Here is a 12,812-nt window from a genome sequence, read left to right as displayed (position 1 = left end):
ACACTATATGCTTGTATGCATGAATAACGAGGCCTACCCGCTTTAGCTGGTATACCCGCTTTGGGCTCACCTCCCCTATGTTCCAGACACAAACAAAAAAAACATAATTTCTTAAAGTTCAAATTGGACACAATCATAAAAATCACAGGTACTGCAAACAACTACTTAATTAATAATTTTCAGAATCGACAAAAGTATCGGCTTCGACTTGTCTAACCGTTGAGTCACTGGTCGCAAGTACGTCAAGGGTAGGGTAGTCGTTTATTGAAAACGCCCCAGGGGTTTAGTGGGTAGGCTGGGCCGACTAGCGGCCCAGGAGTCCCACACTCAGTGCGTAACAAGCTAAAGCTGGGTAAACAAAAAAAAAGGGTAGTCGTTTATTAGATGATTATATTGCCTACTTGCTCTGCGGACAAAAGTTACAACGTTGTCGTTACTACGATAGTTACGTAGTTATACGTTTTAAATTTAGTTTTTAATTTATGTATGGCACCCGAAAACCAGCGACATGGCCCAGCCACGACACAAGCTGAGTGGGGGTCACTTTGGTGCGTGTTTTAATTCCGGATTGTATTGTCAACTTAGTTTTAATTGTCATTATGTACCAAATAAACTATTTTTCTTTCTTTCTCCTTTAGTTTGTGTGACATTGAGTAATATATACACCATACTTATATACTATATTTATATAATTACTTGTAGTTAACCAAATAAGTGAACTAATTTCAAATTATTTATTATTGATTGATGCTAAAGAAACAATAATGTAATTTAAAAATAGAACTTTAGATTATTGAGAAAAACTATGGAATTAGTAACAGTACTTACTAAGTCCATGATAAAAACATGTTAAAAATGTAAGGTACAGTAAAAATGAAAATAAACTTTATGGTCCTTTCAGATGTTCGGTTGACGGGATCTGCCTTAGATTGTCGATTAATAAAACGCTTCCGCTTATCACTATGTCACATAGATCAACATTATGTAAGTGCATCTGTTTGCACACTTCCCGATAACTAGTTCTTGCGAATGCGGCAAATGATTACCTCTCTAATCTGATGTAGGGCTGTCAAAATACCGCATTGTTTAATTGAGTTCTCCTCGCGGCAACTGCTGAGAATTAATGACGACAGCGGCGGTCGTTCAGTTTAAAATTGTCTCATATATTAAATACTAGCTGCGCCCCGGTGCTTCGCTCCCGTGGGAATTTCGAAGTACCCTATCTGTTATTCTAGGTTATGTTCTACTCGTGTACCAAATTTCATAACAATGATTCCAGTAGATTTTGCGTGAAAGAGTAACAAAATAACACATACATCCTTACAAACTTTCGCATTTATATTATTAGTAGGATTGTAGTCTACTAGCTTTTGCCCGTTGGCTAAACTAACAAACTTACTTTCGCATTTATAATATTAGTTAGGATAGGATTGTCAGTTTTCCTCCATACTTACATTAATCTGTCTGTAACTACTTTTATAAATTGGCAACCCTACAAACACATTGTTTCTTTTTTCATTTTACATTCATTTGGCTGTATACAGTTTGTGATCTGAATATGTAGATATATTATTCTAAGTCTTTTTAATCTACATCCGGTTCTCTGAGGCGTGGTCCATTTCTTTTTTTTTTATTTTGAGTGATTTGAACAAAGACCGCTCCTTTTTGCCACAAGCTTTTATTGTCGTCAGAGAGATCTTGTGGCATTTAAAGCCTAACAAAAAACCCATGTCCGTGCTGTAAACCGTTGAGGATTTCCCTCGTTGGGAGCCGATCCTGGGTGCACCATCAGGTCATGCTTACCACAATAATGCATTGTCACGGAAACTGAGGCGACGTGGGAAATTTCAATTCTGTAAGACAACTGGAAGTAGGAGAAATCGTGACTTGCAAGATTTGATTACAGACAACGGGACGGGGTGATACTGAATAAACGCTTGTAAAAAAGATTAAAAAGTTTTTAATCTTTTTTTTTTCCAAGATTAAAATTACGAATCGAATTTGCCAAATCAAAAAACGTAACGCGATGTTCATACATTATTCATGTGTGACTATTATTAACTGTCATTACTATTACTCAACTGATAAATGAATGAAAAACAACTAGGTATGAAGCATTGACAAAATTATTTTGTAAGATGTAGTCTAAAATAGCCAGAGCTATTTTAGAAGAGTTTCAAAACGTGTACACATCAGATTTGTTCATTGACTCACTGGCTGTTGCCCGCGGCTACGCCCGCGTAAATTTTCCGTCAATATGTCGTTTTTCTCACTTCAAACTATATGTATGCAAAATTTCAAAAAGATTGCTTTGCTGTTTTATATTTGAAAAAAAAAGCCTATATGTTGAACGGGTCTTTAACTACAGGCATACCAAATTTCATTCAAATTCAAATTCGAAATTCTTTATTCAATTTATTCCAATTTAATTTTATAATTTCTTTCTTTAATTTAATTTTATTTAAAATTACTTAAACTAAGTCTACTGCCGGCTTCCAAAGCGCAGGTGAAGAAGAAGCGGCGCGACAAACTTCACCGCAGCCTTTTCTCCAAGGACGTCAATTAACAAATATAGGTCTTATTAAATACAGATAAAACAGACAGACAGTCGCATTTATAATATTAATGGATCTGATTATAGCGGGAAAGGGAAGGGCGGTGTACTTTCGAAGGGAAAGTATTATATAAACAATTATTTATAACCGATGACAATACCCATATTGATAATATGTATACATATTACTTAATTGTACTTACATAATACGATCTTAATACACTTCGGATTTCCGCTTCTCGTCTGAATAATTGTGTTAAAACCTCGCAATTAAGCCCCGACTCAACTAATGTTTAATTGTGTTAAAAAATATTTGCACGAAAAAGTAATCACTTAATACTTTAAAAAGGTCTGCAGACGCAGTAGCGTTTGAAATAAAATATTTTTGTTGTAGACAGAGATAGTTATAGATCCCGTCACTCCTCTATTTCGCTCGCACAAGAATGAGATGAGCGTATCCCAACTAATATTATAAATGCGAATGTAAGTTTGTTAAGTATCTCTTTACGCTCTATCTGCTCAACCAATCTTCCTGAAACTTTGCATAGATACACGTAATTTGAAGTGTGGAGGAGGACATAGGGTATATACTTTTCGACGACATCGGTGGCGCAGTGTTAAAGTGCTTGCCTATGAACCGTGAGGTCCCGCGTTCGTTACCGGTCGCGTCACGATGGAAAATTATCTTTTTCAGAGTGGCCCGTGTCTTGGATGTTTATCTTTATATGTATTTGTTATAAAATTTTTATTTATTTATAAAACTTCATTGTTCCAAGTAAAAACATACTTATAAACAAATGGCGAACTTGATGCTATAAGCATTCTCTCCCGGCTAACCATTAGGAGAAACAGAGAAAAGTTGTGCGGCGCAAAAAATATCTTAAACACAAATATACATACTAAAATACAATAATAACTACATATATAAACTAAATATATAAATATAGTATCGTTGAGTCAGTATCTCATAACATAAGTCTCGAACTTACTTTGGGGCTAGCTCAATCAGTGTATTTTACTACACTTTGTATATAAAAAAACCAGCATATAAATTCGCTGCATAGTTTTAATGATCAAAGCATACATAGGGTAAGACATATACTTATTTCTTTTATCTATAGGAAAGACAGACAGCAGGAAGCGTCTATGTAATGGTATATAGCGTTCCTATCAATTATAGGGCGGGAACCACACGCCGCAATAACAAGGCCACAAAGATAAGGTTGCAAAATATACAAATGGGTATTTTCAATAACTATTAATAACATACTGCATTGAGCACGATTGAGTAACATATCCGTTCGATTGGATTAAAACAAAAAGAATACATTATATGCGAACTAGGTCATTATAGCAGCGTGTCTTGTTAGTTGTCATTGAAATTTGTGTAATTAACATCTTATTTTTATATTGTCACCTTCATTTTATTCTGTCACACTCTAAAAAATTGTCTAAAAACAAAGACCCATCGAGACGTGAGGTATGTAAACGACGGACGAGTGTCAGACTGCAAGAGATTTTCATACAACATCTCCGACGCACTTTATTGTCAATGTCAAAAACAACAATTTCTATTGTGCTAATTGCGTCCCGGGGCTTCGCTCCCGTGGGAATTTCGGGATAAAAAGTACCCTATTTGTTATTGCAGGTTATTTTCTGCCCGTGTACCAAATTTCATAACAATCGGTCTAGTAAATAATGCGTGAAGAGGTAACAAGCAAACTTATTGTCGCATTTATAATTTATTAGATGTTGCCCGGGGCTTTGCTCCCGTGGGAATTTTGAGATAAAATATAGCCTACAGAAATCTTGGATAATGTACCTTGCTAATGCTGAAAGAATTTTTGAAATCGGTTCGGTAGTTTCTGAGATTACCCGTCTCAAACATACAAACTCACAAACGCTTACCTCTTTATAATAATAGTATACTTAGATAAGTCGGGATGTCAGTTAGTAGATAGATTGTCAAATTTATGAGACCAATAAGAGACCAATACAAAATCGATAATAACATTCACTTTTTATCATTACATAAATGCATTTATATACATTTATATTTTTTTCCTAGGCAACTATTTTAATAATAAATAATTTTAATGGATTTTTATCGACCTTTTTCTAACTACTAAAACTAAACGAATATCGGCTCATCCGTTTGGGAGCTACGCGGCCACAGACAGACACGCTAAACATACAACACACCTTTTTTAGCGTCGGGGGTTAAAGGCTATAGTTTTCGAATCGATTAAAATATGTTTTTTTTTTTTATTATAACTATTTTTTTTTGTTGCGTCTGACCTGCCAGCATTGTGCAATTAAATGAAAACACAAAGCGTGTATTATTTTGAGATATATTTTTTCAACAAGCCACTTTCGCTATTGTAATAATGCTGAATCACATCACATCACATCACATCACATCACATCACATCACATCACATCACATCACATCACATCACATCACATCACATCACATCACATCACATCACATCACATCACATCACATCACATCACATCACATCACATCATAATTTATGAATGAAAGATTTAAAAAGAAGAGCTGGCAAACAGAGCAAATTCGAATTTACAATGCGAATCCAATCATTTCAAATTGCTTGTGCAACGTCAGCATCGAATTTGTGAATCATTGTAGGATATGAATATAGCATGAATATTTTATCCAGCTATTAGCACGCGGCTTCGTTTTTTTCACAAAATCAATTCTTCTAATGTATACGTGTCATTTCCGTTATTTCAATAAGATTGGACGTGTAGATATAGCGTAAACGGGTAACAAACAAACTCACTACGGTAAATGGTAGTAAGTAATTTTTATAAGCTTTTATTTAACCTATTTTACCTGTCGTTGGTGCCTGTAATTGCATTAGACATAGCTTTAGTGATAAGGCAGCCTTTGCATATCAATCAACCTTTTGTTTTATGTATTCCTTTATGTTGCAATAAAGAGTTTATTATTATTTTGTTTTATTCTTGGTTTACAAAAAAAGAAAACGGTAATTTTAATATTATTATCGTAATCGGTTCGGTTTGGTTCCAACGCAGAAAAAAACCACTCCGTAACCTCCTGTGGATGTTGTACGAGGCGACTAAGGGGTACATAGCATTGAGTGATACAAAACAATAGCATTTTCAATGGAGGTTTGACGTTAGACATGCAGGTGGTTGTAAAATCTCGGGTTTCGCGGCGGGACGGCCCCGAATGCAACCAGAAACATGCGAGAATCAGATAGAGAGTAATCTGAAATGCACTTACTAAAAGTGCAACATATTGCAATTGCAACTTCAGAAGATTCCAATGTAATGCAATAACTTCGAAATATCTCGGGTTCCGCAACACCATTTCAGATTTCAAGTCTTTCCTTGTATGATAGGTACCTAAGTAATCTGAATTTGATTGAAGTACATATTGCGTGTTTTGGTTGAAAACTGTTTATAAGGGTTGAATATTGAGAAATAACGAATTAGACTGACAAAATATCGTTCGGAAAAAACTATTTAAGTACGTACCCCAGAACTTTATATCTACTGACTTATAGTTTTAAACTTGATTCATTTAGTTTAGAAAATCGAGTCATTATAATAGTAAATAAATTTAATTACAATTAACATCAACCAAAAAAACATTAATCAAAAAAAGATTTCGACATTCAAAATTCCATTTTTAATCGCTTTCAAATTATGTTGGGACATTCAAATTTCGAAATAGTTTTGTCCTATATACGTACTGGCCGAATTAAAAATATTTGGACATCCGTACTGAAACTGATCCATTTAAATGTAATCCAAATTCAAAAATTAATACATGTCATTAACAGACGCCCGCTCACCCTTCTTGGCTGATCCGTGTGGGAGGGAAGGTATATAAATCGTGAGTAACATGGCCTCTTCACACAACCAGTCTTCGGCGTCGGAGACATACAGCACCATGAAGTTCCTGGTGAGTTGAGTGCAGTGACAGTGATGTGATAAAAAAATGTTTAAAAAAGAAAAAAGTGTAGCGCCATTTTTTAAATTTGGAAAAGTGCGGAATATGAATTGTGACGGTTTAAAAGTTAAATAAAAAATAATTTCCGCGGTATTGATATACGTAATTCGAATTTAATGTTTGTCGAAATTGTAAATAATAATTTTGAATACCGATGTCTACAGATTTTAGTTTTAAATTCGTGCGATTTTTCTTAGCAAAGTAGCAAGATATAAAAGTTGTAGCGAGATCAATGTCCTCAAAGCACTTGCAGTGTGTACATTTAAACGTTTAGTTTTCTCACTCACAACAAACAGGTTCTTAACTAATATAATTTTCTTTTCACTTTCTAAGTTCAAAACGTGAAAGTTACGAAAATTACCCACATCTGGCGGGAAAATTACCGTGTGTAGGAGGATGGAACCGATTACGAATAACCATGTTTATTAGCCTCCCAAAATTTAGACAATGGACAATAGAAATGAAGCAATTGCCTTAGATTAAGCACAATAAAGCGTGAGGAAACACAATTACAGTCTCAAAAATAGATAAATGAGGTTAATTTGGATTTTATGCAATTGTAATTAATATAAGTACTAATTGTTTATTTTTAATAGTGCTTATTTTTAATAGACCAAATTACAATTTTTATTCAAAAAAAGTTTTTACTTAACAGTATAATAATGCAATTAAATAAATGTTTAAACAATTTCGCAATAACGTTAAATTTTAAAAATTACTAGTTTTGATTTTCTTTTAAATACACATTATTTTTTACCAGAATATTACATATATTTAGTTCAATTTTTGAAAATATTTAAATGTCGAACAAATCGAAAAATAGAATCGAATGAGATTTGTTAATTTGTAACTGGCCACAAAGATGCGAGCCTAAACATTATTTATGAAATCAGTGTACGAGATTGACAAAGTTGATTTTTGATTGACAAATATGAGTGAGTAAACATCACATTTGCGTAACTCGTTGCACAGAAACGTAATAGTATAATACGCGCAGTTATGTGTGGTTAGTATCTAATAATGGTGCTTCTAAAGCTTCACCATGGCTATGTAAATATGGTGAAGATATTTACATAACACAAAAAAATATAAAAACTTAGATACGTCGCTCCAAAATTATTATTATCTTCTTGAAGCCTCGAAGTCCAGAAACCCGTGTAAAAAGAAAATTGGCTGTGATTTTGCGACCGGTCGCCGACGTTAACTCTCTGTGGGAATGATGTTGCCTTTCAGCTGTTAATACTTTTTATCCTTTAGTATGGCATTCAGAGGAGAATATGGAAGGATGGAGTGGTCTAACTAAAAGCCGCTAACCATACACTTATCTGAGACTTCGTTCGCATTTAATTCACTGTTGCAGACTTTTTTAGAAATTAAGATGAACGAACACTTCAGAAAAATCTAAATATGTGTTTGCGATTCCTCCCGATATTAATTATTTACTTTTTTAAATAAATTTAGTACAGCTAGCGATACAAATAATAAAAATGTAAATAAATTATGTATTAATTTGTAAGTTATACGAAAACATCACTTGCTGTCGGTGAAGGAAAACCTCGTGAGGAATACGGACACCTCGTGAGGAACACGAACTTTGTTTCGTACAACAAATACATATAAACATCCAAGACGCGGGACTATCAGAAAAAGATCATTTTCCATCATGACCCGACTGACCCGACGAGAAAGAAACAACTATTAAATATAAACGTTACAGTACAAATTGCAATGCAATAATTAATAATTATTAACAATACAATAATCATATTTTTCATATAAATATTTGTTTCTAATGTGTTTAATTCGCATGTGAATATTACCACATGCATGTATACGAAACCATTGCACACAGCTACAGTTTCTGTTACGGTCTTTTAAACTTATTTAAAGTCCATGAAGATTATTTTAAGTACATTTTAATGAACGATAAACAAACATATTTAAGTTTTATTGCAACTTTAGATGCTTTTTTATTTACATAGTAAAAAGTATTAAAAATGTATTTAGAATCCGGAAACAAAGGATTAATTCCAATCTCTGTTTAAAAATCCATCATCGATATCGATAGAGTTTAAATGTACAGATACTGGCTGTAAAGATATTTGAAATTAAAAGGGAAGAGATTATTTTAAAAGGTTTGGTAATTAAAATTGTCTTACTTTTCAAACGCAGTGTGGTTGATTCTGTCAGCATTCTTCGACACAACAAATTTCTGATTGGGCGTCGCTACTGTTAACAAAAAACTGACGTGGTGTAAATGACGTTTCTAAATTTTTAAATTTTGGCCCTCATGTCAAATATCCGCGGAATTTTATGTAGTTTGTTTCAAACTCGTAAGAACTTCTCAGCAACAGTGTAGATCGATTACACTTGACTTTCACTCGGATATGTCGTAACAATTAAAAGTAGTTTTATCTCAACGTAGCTGCGATTGTTTCGATAAAAAAACTAGGTTAATTGATCGTACAATGTGTGGAAAGCTTAGTGGCTTGTGGTTCCGCCCTAGAATCGGACCACTACATATCATATGGAATAAAAAGCTTTGGTAGCTGAAATGCGATAGCATTCCCATGGACGGTTGACTTCAGGCAGGCAGGCCGGTCATAAAATCACAGCCGAATATTAAAACAATCGGTTTGTTTTTCACGTTGATTCCAGGCTTCGCGGCGCCATAACCCCAAATGCAACCGGAAATAAAGATGAGAGAGATTTGTTGTAATAATTAACAGTAACTACACTTATCTCAACAGCTGTGATTGTTTCCATACGAAACTGGGTTAATAGCCTCGTACAATGTGTGGAAGGCGGTTTAGAAGTGCACTCAATTTGGAAAATAGTCACGAGATGGCTGTTAAAATAGTTACATTGCGTACATTTTTAGGCATAGACATTTTTTTTGTAATTTTAAGTTTCGAAGATTTGACTGGCAAAGAATGATCCGTATTTGTCCACCAACTTTTAGCGTTTAAAGTTTTGCAATAAAGTATAAACACATAAACGTAAAAAAGAGAGATTCAATACTTAACTATCAAAAAAAGAACTAGATATTTTGAAGGCTACTTCTTTCTACATACATAAATTACGAACTTATCACATTTTCCATTAATACGCGTGGTATGACAACCATTCTGTTATTTGACATATAAAATCGATCTCATTTCGAAATTCAAATTCAATCGAAGCGTGAAAGTACTGTCTGTCTGTCTGTACTGTATCTGTCATAGACAAATCATAATCTTAGATTAACATCGAGATATCAAAATGTTATTCCATAATCTATTACGAAATGCCATCATAAATCAGCTGGCAACAATCTAGTTAGATTAATATAGAAAGGCGGATGCATGTGAAGTTTCAAAGTAATGAAGCTGTTCATTACTAGATAACAAATTATGTGAAGACAAATTTTTCCATGGAAAATTAATGAACGAAATGAACGAAGTGCTGCGAAGATTCTAGAATTCGATCAAGGGAAATGGGTGGTTCTCGAATTCGATCAAGGGAAATGGGTGTTTCTCATGGTGGTGCGGCCGCGCTGTGGTTACGATCCGTCAATTTTCTTGAGGAAGGAATCGTTTAATCAATCATTACAACTATGAGCATAGTCTTAGTGCATTCTCGGTTACTTCATCAGGCAAATTTGTCGCCGATGTAGGTTCAAATAAAAATAAATTGTAAAATAGTAGTTCTCTTTATTACCAGGAAAACAGAAAAGGCGGGCTAGAAACGTCAGCTGAATTTTATTTTTCTCAAACGGTAAAGAATTATAATATTGACATTTTAAATTTAGACTTCAATTTGACATCTGTTAGTTAATTTTTTAATTTTTATTCTTGACCATTCAATATATTTAACATTACTTTCGATATATTTTGTTAATTTAATTGTTTTTATTGCATTATTGTGACAGATACTATATAGATGTTAAAACAGCGCCAACGTTTAGTTTTGACTAATTTTTATAATTTGTTCCACCTGCCGTTTTATTTCTTGTTTTGCAAATACCCGACAGGGTTCATGTTTACAGTCACATCAAGTTACTCTGCATGTACCTATATGGCGGGCTAATAGCGGCGCGTTTGCAATGAATTTGGGTAGGTTGATGTGCTGGTGACTGTACCAAACAATAAACAGTGTCTATGTGAACTGATGTACCTATAATATGATTATTGCAGAAAACATTTTGAATTTGAAAGTCAGTAAATTATAAAGACGAATGTAATTGACAACAAAAAAAGAATAAACGTAATATGTCGGAAATGATAAGTTATTATTATTGAAGACAATAGACCGTGGGTAATGTGTGGATTACGTCTTTCCCTGGTTGCGTTAGAAAGTGCAGTTTGTATTCTAGGTTAGTTCGCAGTCGATCTAGTAGGTAAATCTAGGTAAAATGGATCGATATCTAAACTTTTACTTCGTCCGTATTTAACACGCAAAGTTCTAGGTTCGATTCCGAACACGTGCGAAGTTATTTGTTTTTCTCATATTCAAGTAGATATACTGATATTTAATTCTGATGTTGTTCCGTATTCATCCAATGACGTCTAATCCGAATTCTTCACTTAACCGGAACCATTTCTCCGTACTTTTCCGTTTATTTATGCGAAATGCGTTTATTACACTCTTAAAGCAAATATCACAAATACTTACTTAAATATTTTATACACATATAATCGGTATTGCATGCAATTGGCAGGAATTTCTATAATTTATTGTCTACAGACGAGGTTTAACTGTAACATACTCGCATTTCTAAATACTCATGTTTTATTTTCGTCTCCAGGTTGTTTTGGTGGCGTCGCTGGCCGTGGTGGCCTTTGCCGCTGAGGAGAAAGGCGCACCAAAGGCGGCCGAAGACAGTAAGAAGCAGGACAAGAGAGGAATATACGACTTTGGCTCTTACGGTGGCGGCGGCGGCTACGGAGGCGGCGGCGGCTACGGGGGCGGCGATGAGGGGCATAGTTTTGGGGGATCAGAGGGGTACAGTCTCGGTGGCAGCGAAGGAGGTCACGATTTCGGTGGCTCCGAAGGCGTAAGCTTCGGTGGACATGATTTCGGTAGCTCCGGCGGCGATTGGAAACCCATCAGTAGTGGGGGAGACGACCATCATCACGAGCACGTCAAACATGTTGAGGTTATCAAGAAGGTCCCAGTACCGTACACCGTTGAGAAGCACGTCCCTTACACCGTTGAGAAGAAAGTGCCTTATGAAGTCAAAGTACCAGTACCTCAACCCTACACTGTTGAAAAGAAAGTGCCAGTCACCGTCAAGGAGTACGTCAAATACCCCGTGTACGTGCCAGAACCTTACACTGTAGAAAAGAAGGTACCTTATGAAGTCAAGGTCCCCGTTGACAAACCTTACGAGGTCAAAGTTAAAGTGCCCACTCCTTACACTGTGGAGAAGAAAGTGCCCTATGAAGTCAAAGTGCCCGTGCCGCAGCCCTACACCGTCGAAAAGAAGGTGCCTTACCCAGTGAAGGTCGAAGTCAAAGTACCCCAGCCCTACGAAGTCATCAAGAAGGTTCCCTATGAAGTCAAAGTGCCAGTCGACAAACCTTACAACGTGTACGTGCCCAAACCTTACCCGGTCCACGTAGAGAAGCCTTATCCGGTTACTGTGCACAAACCTGTGCCTTACGAGGTCAAGGTGCCAGTCGACAAACCCTACAAGGTTGAAGTAGAGAAGCCTTACCCAGTTCCAGTTAAAGTGCCAGTGCCTAAACCCTATGACGTTTACAAGAAGATCCCATACACTGTCGAAAAGAAGGTACCTTATGAAGTCAAAGTACCAATCGACAAGCCTTACCCAGTGTACAAGGAAGTGCAAGTTCCATTGGTGAAAGAGGTTCCTTACCCAGTAAAGGTCCACGTACCGATCTACTTTAAGAAAGAGCAGGAACAGCACCACGGTTGGCACTAAGCTAAGCTTTAGATCCTAAATTCACACCAGTACCTTATAGGCTAAGTAAAGTTGTGATCTTTTAGTATACGTAGTGTATATATTTTGCAAATTTTTGTTTTGGAGCTCGCTCACGTTCGTGAGGTTGTGATGGCTGGAGTACCTACCATTCCGGGGCCAAGAAGTCCTGCATTCCGCATAGCATTGTTAAACCAAATGCGCGGCTGTAGATAATATCTGTTATTATTTGTTTTTTAGCTTTCGTGTGCTTTGTTTTTTATGTAACATTTTCGAAGCGTTTACCGCGTTTTGTTGAGGCTGATTTATTAAAAAAAAATTGAAATGTT

General features: G+C 35.5%; 1 protein-coding gene across 1 annotated transcript; it reads left to right on the top strand.

The window, feature by feature from the left end:
- Positions 1–6,373: 6,373 nt before the first annotated feature.
- Vajk4 lies at positions 6,374–12,812 on the top strand. Its single transcript, XM_053764329.1, has 2 exons — positions 6,374–6,512; positions 11,347–12,812. Exons 1-2 carry the CDS (start codon positions 6,453–6,455, stop codon positions 12,484–12,486), a joined length of 1,200 nt encoding a protein of 399 aa, XP_053620304.1. The 5' UTR covers positions 6,374–6,452; the 3' UTR covers positions 12,487–12,812.

This window comes from Plodia interpunctella, chromosome 25 (assembly GCF_027563975.2).
Source record: "Plodia interpunctella isolate USDA-ARS_2022_Savannah chromosome 25, ilPloInte3.2, whole genome shotgun sequence".
In the NCBI taxonomy this organism is placed as follows: domain Eukaryota; kingdom Metazoa; phylum Arthropoda; class Insecta; order Lepidoptera; family Pyralidae; genus Plodia; species Plodia interpunctella.
This window is presented reverse-complemented; position numbering and strand designations above follow the sequence as displayed.